The sequence below is a fragment of the Acinonyx jubatus genome, chromosome E1 (genome assembly GCF_027475565.1).
Source record: "Acinonyx jubatus isolate Ajub_Pintada_27869175 chromosome E1, VMU_Ajub_asm_v1.0, whole genome shotgun sequence".
Lineage (NCBI taxonomy): Eukaryota > Metazoa > Chordata > Mammalia > Carnivora > Felidae > Acinonyx > Acinonyx jubatus.
The window spans coordinates 53,394,408-53,411,265 of record NC_069397.1 but is presented as its reverse complement, the minus strand read 5'-3'; the positions used below and the strand labels follow the sequence as shown (position 1 = coordinate 53,411,265).

The window sequence follows — 16,858 nt, the reverse complement described above, 5'->3', positions numbered from 1 at the left end:
ACCCTGAAGGAGTCCCTCCCCGGAAGAGCTGGGCCGGGCCCCACCCGGTTCCCGGAAAGGTGAGGCCTCCACAGGACACTCGGACACACCCACTGCCCTTGAGTTCTAGGCCCCACCCTCTGCTCCCTGTTCCTTTGGATTTAGAAGAGCACTCCTGTGCACCAACCCACCCAGCTCTCTGCCTCAGTTTCTCCTACACACGGGTCTGCCGTGTGTCTCCTTGGAACTCTGGGAAGGGAAAAATTACATTTGGAAGTTAGACAGAAGCTGGTAAAAGAAGCCTTCCAAGAGATGAGCCTAGAGACCGAGGCACTCAGGGAAGGTGAATTAAAGGAAGTGACAGGGCAGACAGGTGGCCACCTCAGCATCTCCAGTCCCGATGCTCAGCTTTGTGCCAGTTGGGCCGGGGGTGGGCTGTCTGCCGAGGGCCAGCCCTGCTCTGGACGGAGGGCCTCCCGTGCAGTGGTGCCCAGCCCAGGGTGCTTCTGCTGTGCCCAGCCCTGCCACCTTAGCTCACCTTGATCCTGGAGGATGATGGTCCCAGTCCCCAGGGCGGCTCTCGAAAGACCCATCACCCTTCCCAGAGCATGCAGGGAACAGGCTTCGACAAGGAACACGAAAGTGATACGAGTTACCCCACGGGCCCCTATTCGAGACCCTTGCTCTCCTCTCTGAAGACCTAGCCCACCCCAAAATGGAAGAGGGGGAGGGATGGGGGCCCAAGCAGCTCTTCCCTCTTCTCTTCCGGGGCCTTCTTTGCAGCCTGCTCACCATGGCACTTTAGCCAAGATGCTGCCAAGCGTATTCTGGGCCAGGACGGAGACTGTGCCTGGGGATTGGGGGAGGGGACTGGGACCCTCTGGGCCAGCAGCTGCCAGAGGTCCTGGAGCCCCTTGCCTGCCCTTTGGAGAGCCTAAAACCTCCCAGGAGAGAAAGGACCAGCTCCGCTGGGTGGTAGAAGATGTGGGGGAGGGTGCCGGATCTGTCCCCCTCGGGGGCCGCGGGCAGCACAATAGCCCCAGGCGGCAGCTCTCTGGCTTAAGTGGTTGCCTGGGCAACAGCTGGGGCCAGTTTCCACCAATCCGAAGCAGAGGCTGGGTGGGGGGAGGGAAGCTGGCCCGGAAGGGGGGTGCCATCCCCTTGTGCTGAATCCTATATAAGGAGGAGGGATGTGAGCACAGTGGTCTGGGCTTCGAGGTCCCTCCAGCGAGCTCAGGGGCGGGGCACAAAGATGCTTCGGCTGGGCTATGCCAAGCCCGGGTCCTGGGCCAGCTTCTGGGCCATCCTGACCTTGGTGGGTCTGGCCACTCGAGCAGGTGAGTGGGCAGTGGGTGGGGTGAGGGTGGAGGGCAGGGAAGAGAGGCAGGACTGCTGGGCCCTAGCGCCACGAGGCCGGGAGGGGGCGGTGTCCAGCAGGCCAGGGCGATTTGATCACTGCAGACTCCGTGGAGGAGGCCGGCCTCAGAGGGAAAAAGGGCAGGGCGGGCAGGCAGGGGTCTTAACGGCAAGAAGACCTTTTCCCCCAGACAAGTGGGCCCAGGCAGCGGCCCAGTGTAATGCCATCAGCATTCGGGGCCTTCATAGTGACAGCTTGGGGAGGTGGGGTTGGGAAATTAACAGCCCACCCACCTCTCACCCTCCCCTTCTCCCTCTGTTCCCCTTTCTCTGACACACAGATGCTCTGCTGTCGTGTGAGCCTTCTCTGCCATAGTCCACATGGGCCATGGACCTGTGTGTGTGTGTGTGTGTGTGTGTGTGTGTTGGGGCAGGTGCTCATCTGCTGCTCTCAGGCACTCACCTTGTCTCCCTCTGAGTCTCCTCACACTGTTCTCTGCTCGGGGAAGCCGCTGGCTGCATTTTCTATCACTGGGTTTTCTGTAACTGAGTGCATGTCCCCATCTGACCCTCACGGCATCCCCAGAAACATGGCAGAAGGGCCGGATGGGACCGTGAGAGTCCCTTTCCAGCTGCAGCCCGACCTCTGTATTTTCTCTGGTCCCCCACAAGCCACCTCCTGCAAGTGGACTTCAGTCTCAGAGGTCAGCACCCAAGAGGGCAGCTGGGCCTGGAAAGAGCTTCTCCTCCTGCCCACAGCCTCCTCTCATGCTGCCCCTCCTGCTCAGTGCTCTGCCCACACCCCCCCCCCCCAACCCTCCCTCTGTTCCCAGCACCCCGAGCCCATCCTTCTCAAGGGCCTTTGCAGGGCTGGCTCCTTCTTGTCGCTTCCTCAGGGAGCCATCCCTGATTTCTGCACCTCAAGTAGCCTTACCCTGATTCCTGTCACTTCCCTCATGTATCAAGAGTCCCAGACTACAGTGCTTATTTGTGTACGGAATGCCTGTCTAATCAGCTGGTTTGTGCTTTTATCAGGAGGTGAGAGGGGTGGGGACCCAGTGGTTCCTCAACCCTTGCCTGGGGGTCTGGCATCCTGGAGATCAGTTTTGAGCATTTTTGTCCCCCACTGGTCCATGATCTCTCCTCGCCGGGAATCAACAACCCCCCTTGCAAGAGCATCATCTCAGGGTCTGCTCAGGGTCAGGTTCACAATCTTCCTCACCTAGGATGTGCCTGTGTGTGCATACACGCGTCCACAAGCTCCGTGGGCACAAACGGGTAGGCGCACGGCCTCCCCAGACCTGCCTGCCCTCTGCCCACACCCAAGCACAGGCGTCTCCAGCTGGTCCCTCTGTGCCCCTAGATCGCACCCCGGGGCCCAGGTGCCTTCTCAGCCGCGCCGTGTCCCTTCCCGCTGCAGCTCAGAGAGCCGATGTTGGCGGGGAATCCACGGGCACCTCCATCAACCACTCCCAGCTGCTGCTCCAACGCCTGCAAGAGCTTCTGAGGCAGGGCAATGCCAGCGATGTGGTCCTGCGGGTGCAGGCTGCGGGCACCGACGAGGTCCGGGTCTTCCACGCCCACCGCTTGCTGCTGGGCTTGCACAGTGAGCTGTTCCGGGAGCTGCTGAGTAACCAGAGTGAGGCGGTGCTTCAGGAGCCCCGGGACTGTGCTGCGGTCTTTGACAAGTTCATCAGGTGCGGAAGGGTTAGGGGGGAGACTTCACCCCTTTCCAAGGCCCTGGCTTCTCAGCCCCTTAGCGGACACGATGTCCACCCGTTCCCCGGAGGTCATGGGGATGACAGTGCAGCCACCCCATGCATCCCTCCTCCCTCTGCCCTCTTGCAAAATGCAGCGTGACCCCCCTGCCCTTGCCTGCAAGCTCTGTGCATTTTCATGTCAATTACCAATGCTGGCAGAGCTGTTTCCAAACCTGGCCTTGGGAGCTTTTAAAAACTGCAGATTCCCGGACCCGGCTCTGGATCACCGGCTTCAGGTCTGGGGTTGGGCCCAGCTATCATTTTTGTTTGTTTGTTTTAGAGCCTCCATGTGGTTTTTGTGTCTGGTCAGGGTTTGAAGCTCAGGGCCAGGGAGAGTAAGCCAGCTCTCTCTCCTATCTCCTGCCTTCCAGTGCACTGCACAAGGGCGCCATTCACACTAGAGTCAGAGAAAGTAACCCCGTTTTAATAGTTTAGACAAGACGGCGGCAGAATTCCAGGCAATAGGAAGAGGGGTAACACAGAAGGGCAAAAGGCCCCCCCCTCACCCGCCCCCAATCCCATACAGCGCCTCTGCGGACCTCTGATTGGCTAGAATTCAGTCACATGGCCACGCCCGCTGGAAGGGAGGCTGAGAAACCATCTTTTATTCCCAGAGGCAAACATGTGAGACTAAAATGCAGCGGAAAGAAGAGACAGCTGTGGGCAGTTGTCACCACAGCCGGTCAGAGCCCGTGCCAGTGGGGACCTGGCAGGAAGGGTGGCCAGGGGGATGGGAGCAGGCAGCGACAGGGAGTGAGTGAGCCAGCCGGAAGACAGGAAAGATGCAGTGAGAAAGAGGAGCTTGCAAGCAAAGGGGGAGGGTAGAGGGAATTAACCCTTGTTGACGGCCTTCCCTGCAACCAGCGCCCCCCTACCCCCCGCGCCTCGCGCCTCGTTCCTTCTCCCCACAGCTGTCACAGCGGCCCTGTTACCCGCTTTCCCAGCTGATCAGCATAAGGTTCAGGGAAGTTGAATGATTTGCCCACTTGCTAGTAGGATATGGATCTGCACCCGGCTTGTAAACCCCACAATGGCAGGAGCCTCGTCTGTCTTGTGGCCTAGAGCAGGGCACCTGATAGATGCTCAATAACGACATGCTGTTTCCATGTCCCCAGAGAAGCATAAAGAAGAGGGGTGAAGCAGGATGGGCGAGGAGGGTCCTTGAGAGGAAGACAGGAAGCCTCAGGGTCCACTGCTCCGCTTGCACCTTGCCCACATCCAAGGCCCGGTCCCCTGCGCGCGTGGGGCAGAGCCGGCCCTGCCCTGCCCGTGCCACATCTCTACGCCTCTCCCGCAGGTACCTCTACTGCGGCGAGCTGACCGTGCTGCTGGCCCAGGCCATCCCCCTGCACAGGCTGGCCACCAAGTACGGCGTGGCGTCCCTGCAGCGCGGCGTGGCCGACTACATGCGCGCGCACCTGGCGGGCGGCGCGGGCCCGGCGGTGGGCTGGTACCACTATGCGGTGAGCACCGGGGACGAGGCCCTGCGCCAGAGCTGCCTGCAGTTCCTGGCCTGGAACCTGTCGGCCGTGGCGGGGAGCGCAGAGTGGGGCGCCGTGAGCCCTGAGCTGCTGGGGCAGCTCCTGCTGCGCTCGGACCTGGTGCTGCAGGACGAGCTGGAGCTGTTCCACGCGCTGGAGACGTGGCTGGGCCGCGCCCGGCCGCCCCCCGCCGTGGCCGAGCGCGCGCTGCGGGCCATCCGCTACCCCATGATCCCGCCCGCGCAACTGTTCCAGCTGCAGGCGCGCTCGGCCGCCCTGGCGCGCCACGGCGACGCGGTGGCCGACCTCCTGCTGCAGGCCTACCAGTTCCACGCCGCCTCGCCGCTGCACTTCGCCAAATTCTTCGACGTCAACGGCAGCGCCTTCCTGCCCCGCAACTACCTCGCGCCCGCCTGGGGCGCCCCGTGGGTCATCAACAACCCAGCCCGCGACGACCGCAGCACCAGCTTCCAGACGCAGCTGGGCCCGAGCGGCCACGACGCCGGACGCCGGGTCACGTGGAATGTGCTCTTCTCGCCGCGCTGGCTGCCCGTCAGCCTGCGGCCCGTCTACGCGGACGCCGCGGGCACCGCGCTGCCGGCCGCGCGTCCAGAGGACGGCCGGCCGCGCCTGGTGGTCACGCCGGCCAGCAGCGGCGGTGACGCGGCGGGTGTGAGCTTCCAGAAGACCGTGCTGGTGGGGGCGCGCCAGCACGGCCGCCTGCTGGTGCGCCACGCCTACAGTTTCCACCAGAGCAGCGAGGAGGCCGGTGACTTCTTGGCGCACGCAGACCTGCAGCGGCGCAACTCCGAGTACCTGGTGGAGAACGCTCTGCACCTGCACCTCATCGTCAAGCCGGTCTACCACACCCTCATCCGGACCCCCAAGTAGCCAAGTGGGCCGGGGGGGCGGGGGGGCGCCTCTGGAGTGGGAAATAGAGGCCTGGCATTGATGGCCTTCGGCATGTGGGAGGCGTGCCACGAATGGAGATGCCTCCATTGGTCCCCTGGGCGGCCAGGTGCTGGTGGCCTTGGAGCTGGGGTGGCGTCCAGGGGAGGGGTGGTAGACCAGATGCTTGGTTTCAGGAGCTGATTTCACAGCTGCCTCGAAGGCAGCGCTCTTGGTTGAATAAACCGATGCTCAGCGAGCCGAGGGGATGATTGAACTACCCAGCTCCCGGGTAAAAACAGCCCAAGGATGGTCCCAGAGGTGTGGGGTTCCCCCACCTTTCATTAGGTTTTCTCGAAGGTCCCCACCCCCACACGGAACAGGGCAGGTAAGGGCAAGCAAATGGGCCAGCCTGGGAAATCTGGGGGCCTCCAGGACCCCTTGCTGGACTTTTTTTCAAGAGGCTTAGCTGGGCAATTTCTGAGCCCTGACTTCCAGAGGGTGCCCCCCTCCCCTCAATTTGGCTAATTAGGCTTTGTATGGTTCTGTCCACCAAAAGACTCTGATCTTTCATGGGACCCACCCTGAGCAGGTGTGAAGGCTGGTGGGAGGGGGCATGAATGGACCTTGCTAGCCCCACCCTTCCCGGGGAGGGTCTAGAGAAAAACTCCTTTCTCCCAGGTATTTGTAGGTTGATGCAGTGGAACCGGCCAGGTGGAGATGGGGTGTTGGGGAGGGAGGAAGGGAGTCGGATTGCCTCTTTATCAGTCACGAGCACCCCACATTCCAGACAAGGTCTAGATTCCAAAATAACCATCAAGACCCAAACGGCATTTTATTATTATACTGCCAAGTAACAAAACCAGATATCCTTCTCTGCCCCAACCATAGTATGTGAGGTGACTGAAGTGACCTCCCCAACCATCCAGGATGGCCTTGCCCCAGACTCGAGCCCAGGGGCCCTGTCCCACTAACAGCTCCCTTCACCTCACCACCCTTCCACGTCCAAGGCCGAGTCTGGCCACACGTCTCTACAGGGTTTTGGCAACGGGGTTCTATTCAGGGCAGGGAGGCCAGGAAGTCCTGTCATCCTGGCCCTGCTTCCTGGGCTCACCTCCCTTTCCCAGTGGCACCGAAAGCATGGAGGTGTTGGGCAGGCACCCTCATGATTCCTGGGCCTCAGGAGCCCCAGCCTTCTGAGATCCCGAGCTCCTGTTCGCAGGTCACCCCCATCCGCCCAGCCTCCACCTCCTATTTTCTGCTACACCCCATCCAGCCTTGGGGGCAGGAGGGCAGGTTCCAGTCCCCTCAGGTATGCCGGAAGCGTCCGTCTTTGCCATGGGTGCTTGCGCCATGAGGCAGGTGGGGCCCACGGGCAGCCCGTCGGGAAATACCAGCTGGGTTGGAGGGAACAGCGAGGGGTGAGGAGTCCCCAGGGCCTGCAACAGAGAAAGGGCCAGGAGCAGGGGGTTAGGAATTCCTCCCACTCCCTCTCTGGTCATCCTAGTGGCCTTGAACTCCTCAGGGGCACAAGCCCAAGAGGCCAGTCCCATAGACGTTCTGTGAGAGCCCGGTTTCCAACTGTGGACAGCCGTAGGTACAGGGAAATCAACACGCCTCCTTCCTGGGGTGGCCAAGGGCTCCCCTTCCCCATTCCGTCCCTCGCTGGTACTGACCCGTGCTCTGGCTTGGAGGGAGTTTGACCTTGGCCAAAGGCAGCGTGACCTTTCCCAGATGCCGGATACCAGGTGCTGGGTGTCCACACACGGGCACCCTGTGGTCCAAGATGCTCTCTGTGGGACGGGGCCCCAGGAGGTGTGTCTTGGGGCGGGAGAGCTGCGGTGGTTGGAGAACAGTGGGGTGAGTCGGAGCCGTATGGTGTATACCCCCGTGCCAGCCCGGGGGACAGAGGCATGGAGGGTGGCGCAGGGCTGGAGGTGCCCTGGGGCCTCTGGAGGAGTCCAGGCTCTCATCCACAATGAAGGGGCGCAGATACCCCATGCCCTGTCTTTTGCCTCACCCCTTGCCCCGTGACCTCAAAGGACCGGGACCTCCGTTTCCTCTTCTTGGCCTCCAGGGACTCCTCCCGTCTCTTGCCCGGGCTTTTCTTCTGGCCACGCATCCAGGGCCCGGGGCTGTCGCCGACAGGCCCGACTGCCTGGGATGGGGCCTCGCCTGTGCTGCTAGACAGGTTGTCCTCACTGGCAGCGTGCTGCAGCGTGGGGCTGGGTGGCCGCTTGCAGGCCAGAGGGCCCGGGGGCTGCGAATCGGCCTCACTCAGCGAGGGCAGAGACAGGCTGCTGCACTCCATCGCAGGTGCCAGCAGGTGGCGCCCCTCGGCGCCCAAAGCCCGCGAGCGCCGCCTGGCCGCCTTCACTGAGATGCACTTGGTGCCCGTCAGGATCTCCTTCTTCTCTGCAGCGGGAAAGGAGCACCCAACCTGGGGTCAGGATCACATATTCCTCCCCCTCCCTCACCTCCAACGCCCCTCCTCTGCCGAGACAGGAAATGAGTAGAGCCGGAAGGCCAGCTCTCCCACTTGCTTGCTGTTTAAGAAACCGGGGGGCAAGTTTCCAAGCCTTACTTTCATCTGTAAAGTGGGGATGGTGACATTAACCCCACAGGGTCAGTGTGAGGATTAACTGAGAAGATGGGCTTAGCCTGCAGTCAGAGGGTAGGGATTCCATCTATATTTGCTATTACAGTTATTCTCGGGGGAGGGGGCAGGGGGGGGGACATGATCCTAAGTGCCATGTACTCCCCGTTCTAACTTCTGATTGTGCTGTCAGCTCTCTGTGTGTCCTTGAGCCGGTGGATAATCCTCTCTGGGCATTGGTGCCTCTCTTTACAGAATGGGTAGCACCAAAGTTTCAATGGTGCCAGGCTCAGGCTGGCAGGGGGCACACCTTTGTAGGACAAGGGGATCTCTGATAGGTTCTCACTGCTGTCGGGGGAAGAGTTGATCCGGCTGCTCAGGCTGACCGGGCCATCCTCAGGGGGCACCTGCAGGTGAAGTGATTGAGAAGAGAAAGGCATTAAGACGCCCCACTCAGCAGAGACAGTGCGGCCTCGGTGGGGGGCGGGGGGGGGCAGTGATGGCCATTTTGGAAAGGCTCCATCCCAACCACGGGCGGTCTACCCTGTGCTCCCTCCCCCCAGCAGAGGATCCCAGGGCCAGTGGTGCTCAGTGCTCACCTCCTGGGTCACCAGGCCGCCGATCTGGATGGGGGGTGGGGTGGGCACAGAGGAGCTCTTCACGTGCCAGGCCCGGGGACTGGCTTTGAACACGCGGTTGGCTTCACTGAGGTTGGCAGAGGCGGACGAGTGGCTCTTGGCCAGGCTGGTCCCATTGAGGTCCCACCCCCACCCCGAGGGGAGAAAGAACCCAGGAGTTCGGGCTCCAGACATGTGCCTCCCCCTCCCTTTCGTTCCTGCTCCTTCTCCCCCAGTTAGCTCTAGTCTGGGTTGGCATCCCTGGGCTACGGCTCAGCAGGTGGTGGCTCAGGCCGGCAGGACTGTCTGGACGTGGTCTCTGGCCTCACCTCTCCGTGCTGAGGGGCGGGAGGATGCTGTTCTGCAGGCGCTGGACCTCAGAGCTCAGCGTCTTCACACTCTCCGGGTCAGACTCCGGAGTCAGCGCGGTTCCTGCTGGGGCAATTCTGGGCAAGGAGCTGTCCTGGAGAGGGAAGGTGGAGGCGGGGGAGGGCAGTCGGAAGACTTGGTCCTGGACCAGGTGACAGCACAGGGTGACAAGGGCACACAAGGTGACCAAGAGTTTGGGGAGAGCAGTGGGTTCGTGTTCTGGCTCACAAGGGATAAACGGTGGTCTTCTGGTCACTTCCGGGGGCACTGCCTGATGGCCTGGTCTCTTGGGAGGGCATCTGGGGCCACTTGTGATACCTCAGATAGCCAGTCCTGACCCTCACACCCTGGGTGGGGACAAGGGCTAGAGAAGAATGCCCCGGGACGGGGACCTGACTCAGGCTGGGCAAGGATGGGGTTGGGGTAAGAAGGAAGGGGAGTGAACTCCCTGGGGTCCCCGCCAGCCTGGTCCCATTGGCACCCCAGCTACCTGCAGGCACTGCCTTGGGCATGAGCCCCTCCGCCAGCACATGTGCTCGCGCGCATGCGCAGGCCTGCCCACGCGCCCACCTGCAGGGCCCTAGAGGCCACCCGGTCCATGATGGTGGCCCGCTCCAGGCTGCCCTCCTCCAGCTCCCGCAGGTACACTTCATATAGGTCCTCCAGGCGTTGCGGGACGGCCAGGTTGTAGTCTGCCGGGGGGAGGAGCGGGGCTCAGCGCGTGCCCTCGGGCCCTCCGCGCGTCCGGGGCGTGGGACCTGGGTGGCTCGGGCGCGCGGGGCCTACCGTCGATGATCTGCCGCTGGCCTTGGATGATCTCGTCGCAGAGGCTGCGGTGCTGCTCCAGGCGGCGCACGGCCTCGCGGCGGTGGCGGAGCGCGCCGTCCCGGAGCAGCGCGTGCGACTGCATCTCCGTGTTCTCCACCTCCAGCTCGTGCACGCGACACAGCAGGCTGAGCACCTCGCGCTGCTCCTCGGAGCCGATGCGCCGCGGCAGCGTCTCCTCCAGGCGCCGGCCCCGCGCCCGCAGCTCGCGGCAGCGCTGCTCCAGCGCCAGCTAGGGGCGGCCGGGGGGGGGGGGGGGGGGGGGTGGTCGGCGCCAGGCGGCCGGGCCCGCGAGCCGCCGCTGCCCCCACGCTGAGCCCGTCGGCGTCCCTCCAAACCCCCGAGCTCCCCCCTGGGCCGAAGCTCCATTCTGAGGCCAACCCTCGAAGCCGCGTCTTGGGCCTGGCGACCAGGGGCTGGTCGTAAATGGCCCCTCCGCGCCCACCTCCTTGCCACCCTGACCGCGGCCTGCGCCTGGGGCCAGCCCCATGGATATCTGCCCCAACCCCGGCCCGTCCGATGCCCTCGGGGCTCATGGCACCGTGAAGCCCCTGGTTAGGGTGTGCGCCAGAACAGAAGGAAAAGATCTGTTATCTGGAAAACCCTAATTAAAACGGGACGACCACTTCTTGAGTCTTGGGTATGCTAAAGGCATTGATTTCGTCTTTCCAACAACCCCACTAAGACCGCAGCGTGACTACTCCCGTTTTACAGAGAAGTAAGTGAGGCACAAAGAAGGAATTCAGGGTCACAGAGGGGCAAAGGCCCGAGCTCCCCCGTCTCCCTCTTCCCCCATCCCCCCAAGCCCCTTCTGGACTCTCCCTGCCCCGCCCCCAGCCCCAGACACCTTCTGCTTCCGCAGCTTCTTCTGCTCGCCCACCAGGGCAGCAATGCTCTCCCGGGCCGAGGCCACTTCCGGGGGCTCCAGGGTGTCTGGCTGGTCATCGCCCGTGTCTGAGTCCTTCTCGCTGTCGTCCTTGGTGTAGGATTCCTTCCGCTGCTCCTCCCGCCATTTGAGCGCTCTGCGTGACTTCTCGTGCTCCCAGCTGCCGCAGCCGCCACCCCCGGAAACGGGGAGTCAGACCACGGGAGGGGGTGGGGGGACAGCCCGCAGCCGCAGCCCCCTCTGTCCCAGGCCCCGGCTGGGACCTGGACAGCGCCCGGGCAGGCGGTGCTCACCCGGCAATGGTGAGCAGGTGGCGGGAGGTGTCGATCTGGACCTCCATGGCGTGGTTCTCCAGCTCCAGCAGCTGCCTCCGAACGTCCATCTGCTCCTGGAAGGCACTGATGAGCTGCTCCCGCAGCTGTCCCATCTCGGCCTGCTCGCCCTGCTCACTGTGAAGCTGGACCTCGGCTGCCCAGAGGATGGGATGGGGGGGAGGGGGCAGAGGAAGTGAGTGGAGGAGGGACGGTCAGGTGGGGAAGTCTGGGCCTGGGTCGCCCCCCCCTTCATCCCTTTCTTCCCAAACCATTTCCTGTCCCACCACCTCCTCCCAAAAGACCTCCTAGATTGCTGCCTCCTCCCTCACCCCACCCCCACATCGAGGCTTCAGGCTGTGACCCAAAGGTGATTCTCAGCTCCTCTGTGTGAACCGGGCTTCCGCTCTTCCTTTCAGAACCTTCATGTCAACTATAAAGAGGTGCCCCTTAGACACTTTACTGCCATCTGTTGGACAGCCATCAGAGCCAACAAATCTACCAGAGGATGGTACTCGGTCCAGTGATGCTGGGCGCGGCCTCACAGCCCTACGCTGTAGCCCCAGAGTGGTGCCCCCCGCAGCTAAATGCTCACACATCTGTCACTTGTGTGATCTCACCCAGTCTTAATTACTGTCAAGTCTCTGAAACGGAGATGAGGATTCCACCTGACAGTTGCAGGACGGAAGGCTCAGAGCAGTTGAGTGAGTAGCCCAAGGCGCCCAGCCAGAAAATGCCCGAGTCTGGATTTGAACCCAGCACCGCCTGACCCCCCCCACTCCTTCCCCTCCCCGAGGAATTTGAGACCCAGCACCGCCTGATCCCCCACCCTTCCCCTCCCCGAGGGCTGCCTGAGCTGGGCTCCCAGCACACACCTTGGATATGGCGGATGTCACCCCGCTCCGGCCGGCCCCGGGCCTGGCCCCGCCCACCCTGCTCATCGATCTTGCACTTGAGCCTCTGGATCTCGCCCCGCAGGTCCGCGATGATGCTGGTGTACTGGGCGATGTGGTAGGAGACGTTGAGCAGATTCTGTTTCACCTGCGGAGAGCACGGAACAGGGCAGGGCGGGTACAGTCACCCCAGACACTGGGGCCTGCCTGCAGGGTCTTCCTTTCTCTTCTTTCCCTAGTCTTCCTGGATGATGATAATGGCCCCACCCTTGCTTCCAGCCCCCCAACCTATCCCACCCCCTGCCTCTGCCAGACCCGTGCTCCTAAAATGCTGCTTCTGCTCATCAACCTTCACTGGCTCCCTACTGCTCCGGAGAAATGCTCTGGTTCCTTCACTGGGGCCCTCTGCTATCTCGATTTTTTTTTTTTTAAAGCACTGTTCCATGAATGTTCTGCTCTGGTTGAGGAACTGTCCTACTGTCCCCACCACTACCACAGACACCGTTTCCTTCCTGCCCTTGACACCTCTCCTCTTACTGCTGCTGGCCCTTCTGGACTGTCCTCCTCATCCTTCAGAGTCCCACTCTCAGTCCCCAAAGTGCCCCACTGAGTTCTGCCAGCTCACCCCCACCTCCCTGTTCCCTAGTGGCCTCAGCAGGTACTGTTGTCTTAGTAACATTCTGAATTATCAGTGAGCTTTTTCAAGGACATGCCTCCTCCTCCCATTAAGTTCCTTGAGGATTGGAATAAAACCGAAAGCCCCTGGACAGTAGCTGACAAAGTGCGGGGTCAGGGGAGCGTTTGCTAAGTTCTAGCTCTCAGGCGGCGAACATTCCCACCCTTCCACCCACGCGGGTAGAGAGAGACTTCCAGGACGCCTTGGGCCGGTGGGGGGGGGGGGGGGGGCTCAGTCGGTTGAGCGTCCGACTCTTGATTTCGGCTCAGGTCATGATCTCGTGGTTCATGAGTTCGAGCTCTGAATCAGGCTCTGCGCTGACAGCTCAGAGTCTCGAGTTCTCTTTCCCTCGCTCTCTGCCCCTCCCCCCACTCGCGCTCTCAAAAATAAGTAAACTTTATACATGTTAAAAAAAGACACTTCCTATAGCAGGTGGTGGGGATTCTAATGCATTTGCCTGAGGGTGACTCCGAAACCAGGCAGGGCCACTTCTAGTTTCAGTGCCCAGCTGGGGAGTCATTTAACTTCCTTCAGCCTCATTTCCCTAAACCACGAGATGGGAGCATAGTAAATCTGGCCTCACTTGAGCAACAAATGAGGTGACATGTGAAAGCGCTCAGATCGGCTGCCTCTGCTGGCCTGTTAGGTTACGGGCTTTGAAAATGTAAACGTCTGAACGGGTATCTGAAGACGAAAATGGAGATGGAAGGGGATAGGGGCAGGGGGCACATGACCTTGAACAAGGAGAAGGGGGCCCTTGGGAGCGGTGCGCTTCCCGGCAGGCACGCAGGTGTTGAGGGTGTGGGGAATGGCGTGGGGTGACATTGGACTTAGGGAAGGAGGCCAGTGCCACGGTGGCTGGTGCCAGAGAATGGGGTGGGGTGGCAGGAATCCCTCCTGGCAGGGCCCTCACCCTGGTCTTGATGTTCTTGGCCCGGCCAGCGTAGGTCAGGGTGTTCCGGGACTCCTCAAAGGCGCTGCTCGCGGGACTGATGTGGGCGATCATCACGGTGCGGCTGTTCCCGCCCAGGGAATCCTGGATGGCAGGGAGGGCGGGCTGCTGTCAGCCGGGGACCACCTCCCTGGGACCCTGCTCCTGCTGGGCTGTCCACGATGCCCTCCACGAGGTGTGCTCTCCTTCGCTCTGTCACACGCACACTCACAGATGCTCGCACTCACCCACAAGTGCTGGTGTTGGGCCTCACATGGTCTCCCCTGGGTCCAGATGTTTCCCGTCCCCCTGCTGTCTCTCCTCCCCACTTCCAGATTCTTCTCCACATTCCCATTTGCAGATTTCAAGTATCTGATCCAGGTCAGGGCCTCCCGGCTTTCCCTTTCCCTCCCCTCATGAGGAAAGGCAGCTAGAGGTGCCCCCCCCTTCCCATCACCTCTGGCCTTTCAAGGGGCCCCCCGGCCCCCCATTTCTGACTGCTGATGGCACAGTTGTTTCAGCTGGAGTGCAAGATGGGGGATGGGGACTCCTGTATGAAGTCTGAATGTGGCCTGTGGCCACCCCCTCCCTTGCTCCGTGTGAACAGCCCTGGGGAGGGGCGGGGGGAGTGGGGAGAAAGCTGAGGCTCAATTGTGTCACCATCCCCACCTCCCGGTGGCCTGTGGGCACAGTAATGGGGGCGGGCTGACATGGGGCTTGGCTAACGCCGCAGTTGCGATATTAGGCCACAGACTCTGTCTGGATCCTCCTTCCAGCCTGTATTATCCTGGGCCCTTGGGAAGGTTACTTAACCCCTCTGTGCCTCAGTTTCCTCATCTGCAAATGGAAATAGTATTTCCCCAATGACGAGGTTGCTTCAGGAAGAAAGAAGCCAGTGGAATGAAGCACCGAACACGGCCCAGCCAGGGGCGGGCCCCCAAATAGCAGACACCTGAACCCCCCAACCCAGGCAGCTCTTGGCTCCCTCAGGCCTGCAGCCCGGTGCGGGGGAAGGGGGGTGTCCAGTGCATGGCCTTTCCCTCCCCGTTGCCCACTCTTTGGTTAGGGTCACCAGGGAAAATACACGACACCTGGTTAAATCTGAATTTCAGATAAACGATGAACGATTTTTTTTTTTTTTTTTTAGTACAAGTATATCCCAAACGCTGCATGGGATGTACTTCTACTCACATAAATTTCGTCGTTTGTCTGAAATTCCAATGTCGCTGGGTGTCTTGTATTTTTAGTTGCTGAATTGGGCAGCCCTGCTCTGGGGGCCCAGTGCCCAGGCGGGGCCGCAGCTGGTACCTTCAGGAGCCGCGTGAGCTTGCTGTCACGGTAATTGATGTACTTGTTGCTGCTCTTGTCGCTCAGCGCGTTGATGCAGTTGCCCAGGGCCAGCAGGGAGCGGTTGATGTGGGCCCCCTCCTTCATGCGCTGCCCACGGTTCTGTGTCTGGGGGGGGTGAGCAAGTGGGCAGAACCAGGGCCCTTGTGGGGCAAGGGGAGGGGCTTCACCTGCGCCCTGGGTGGTCTTGGGTGGGCCACAAGCCCCTCCCCCCTATCCCCACCAGGGGCCTGGAATGTGGAGGTGCCCCAGGGCCTGGTCTCTTCAGGGTTCAAGAAGGTGAGAGAACAGGAAGGCCTCAGGGGAGAGTGACAGACTGGAGGCTTCAGGGGAGGGCCGAGAGCCTGGCTCTTTGTCCCCCTCCAAAGACTGGCCCCATGTCACCAAGGAAGACGTGGAGGGAGGCTGAGAGCTGGCAAGACCACAGGCACGTGGCTCTAGAGGGCGCCCCAGGCTTCGGGGGTCTAGAGGGCGCCTCAGGCTTCGGGGGTGGAGTGGGGGTGGGGGTAGGAGGAGGTGTGTGTGTGTGTGTGCGTGCGCGCGTGTGCGTGTGTAAGAAAGAATGTGTGTACGTGTGAGAGAGTGTCTAGGGAAACGAGTGTGTATGTGTGTGAGTGTGTGGGGTCCCCCTCCTGTCCCTTGGCCTGCAGGGACACTGTCAATGCTGAAGAAGCCCTGCTCAAAGCTGCCCGGCCCCCCAAAGCTGGCGCACCTCCTCTCCCTGGCTGCTCCCCTCCCCTGGGTCCCTCCAGGAAGCCCTCAGGCCTTCCTGGTAGAGAGGGGTGTGTTTCTTGAACCGCACCTTCTGTTTCAACCCAATTCCACAAGTTCAAACATGAAACCCTCTGAATTCTCCCCGGCCCGATATCCTGTCCCTTGCATCTGCTAGCAGTGACATCACCTGGCCTCATCACTTGGGTGACTGTGAAACCTCCCAGTTTGCCTGAAGGAGGGGGGCCTGGCCTACCTACTGGGTACTGGGTGCTGTTGGGCCGAGGCCGCAGTGCCAGGCTGGCAGGGTGAGGATAGGTGTTCTGAGAAAGGGTAATGGACCCTCCTCTTTCCTCAGCGTGGTCGGCAGGGCCCCCTGAGTCCGGGGATGTGTGTCTCCCCTGCCCCAGCTCCTTATGTGGACTCGCTCATTCCCAGCGCCCCTCCTCCTGGGCAGCTGGTCTCCTTGCCTGGGGAAACCCTCCTCATCCCAGGATCTTTCCCACAAATAGCCAGGATACCCCACCCCCACCCCTTCCCCTCGTGCACCTCTGTGACATTCCTCAGTCCCTTACGCCTACCCTCCCTAGATGGCTTCCCCAACCTGATCTCCTGGGAAGCCAGGAGCTCAGCATCCCTGCCCTCCCCCCAGGTCCCCCCAAACATTCTCCCCAGTCCTGGGGGAGCTGACCTCACCTGGGAGGCACGCTCAGAGCCAGCCAGGTCAACCATGAACAGGCGGCCCTGCCGCACTTCCTGCAGGACGTTTTTTACCCGGCTGCGCTGGCGCACGGCCACCTGGAGCACGGCGTGGGAGCGGGAGGACGTCTGGTTGGCCGCCGTGGGCTCCTGGGTCCTCTGCCGGTTCCCCTTCATCAGCAGCTGCATGATCTGCGTGGAGAGGTGGGAAGGACGTCACTCCTGGGGATCTGGGAAGGACGTCCTTCCTCTTAGAGGTTGCAAAGGGGCCCAGGGTGGGGATGCGAAGGGGCCCAGGGCGGGTGGGCGGGCTGGGAGGCTGCTTATCTGGTTAGTCCCCAGGGGCAGTGCAGCCAGGAAGGGCATGAAGTCAGGGGCAAGCGCCCCCTGCTTGAGCAGTCATACAGGATTCTCTGCATCTGTCCTGACCCCGGCCCCAGCTGAGCCCCCAGTGGCGCCCTGGCTGCAGTCCCCCGTCCCCTCCTGCCCACATGGGTGAATGTCCCTCTCCACTGCCCCAAGGGTTGCACGAG

The 16,858-nt window shown here is 61.7% G+C and overlaps 2 protein-coding genes across 5 annotated transcripts in view; one reads left to right on the top strand and one right to left on the bottom strand.

The window, feature by feature from the left end:
• Nucleotides 1-1,130: 1,130 nt before the first annotated feature.
• On the top strand, nucleotides 1,131-8,156 carry BTBD17 (BTB domain containing 17). The gene is made up of 3 exons (XM_027047861.2): nucleotides 1,131-1,316; nucleotides 2,756-3,032; nucleotides 4,393-8,156. Exons 1-3 carry the CDS (start codon nucleotides 1,232-1,234, stop codon nucleotides 5,465-5,467), a joined length of 1,437 nt encoding a protein of 478 aa, XP_026903662.1. The 5' UTR covers nucleotides 1,131-1,231; the 3' UTR covers nucleotides 5,468-8,156.
• KIF19 (kinesin family member 19) overlaps nucleotides 5,619-16,858 on the bottom strand; it is a 26,720-nt gene continuing 15,480 nt past the window's right edge. For 2 of the 4 annotated variants that reach the window (XM_027047857.2, XM_053212048.1), the window contains exons 7-20: nucleotides 16,323-16,517; nucleotides 14,877-15,023; nucleotides 13,551-13,673; nucleotides 11,944-12,109; nucleotides 11,051-11,225; nucleotides 10,719-10,917; nucleotides 9,833-10,103; nucleotides 9,617-9,738; nucleotides 9,007-9,140; nucleotides 8,660-8,765; nucleotides 8,371-8,467; nucleotides 7,485-7,879; nucleotides 7,141-7,300; nucleotides 5,625-6,903 (exon numbers count right to left, since the gene is read on the bottom strand). In XM_027047857.2, coding sequence (XP_026903658.1) covers nucleotides 6,773-6,903; nucleotides 7,141-7,300; nucleotides 7,485-7,879; nucleotides 8,371-8,467; nucleotides 8,660-8,765; nucleotides 9,007-9,140; nucleotides 9,617-9,738; nucleotides 9,833-10,103; nucleotides 10,719-10,917; nucleotides 11,051-11,225; nucleotides 11,944-12,109; nucleotides 13,551-13,673; nucleotides 14,877-15,023; nucleotides 16,323-16,517 — 2,421 coding nt within the window. In that variant the 3' untranslated portion in view covers nucleotides 5,625-6,772. Of the gene's footprint in view, nucleotides 6,904-7,140; nucleotides 7,301-7,484; nucleotides 7,880-8,370; nucleotides 8,468-8,659; nucleotides 8,766-9,006; nucleotides 9,141-9,616; nucleotides 9,739-9,832; nucleotides 10,104-10,718; nucleotides 10,918-11,050; nucleotides 11,226-11,943; nucleotides 12,110-13,550; nucleotides 13,674-14,876; nucleotides 15,024-16,322; nucleotides 16,518-16,858 lie in introns of all 4 variants that reach the window. The other 2 variants (XM_027047860.2, XM_027047859.2) reach the window with 2 other exon arrangements.

Coding starts and splice junctions, on each gene's coding strand:
- BTBD17 (XM_027047861.2), top strand. CDS start 1,232: ATGCTTCGGCTGGGCTATGCCAAGCCCGGGTCCTGGGCCAGCTTCTGG. Junction 1,317..2,755: donor GGGTCTGGCCACTCGAGCAG/GTGAGTGGGCAG, acceptor TTCCCGCTGCAG/CTCAGAGAGCCGATGTTGGC. Junction 3,033..4,392: donor GTCTTTGACAAGTTCATCAG/GTGCGGAAGGGT, acceptor CCTCTCCCGCAG/GTACCTCTACTGCGGCGAGC.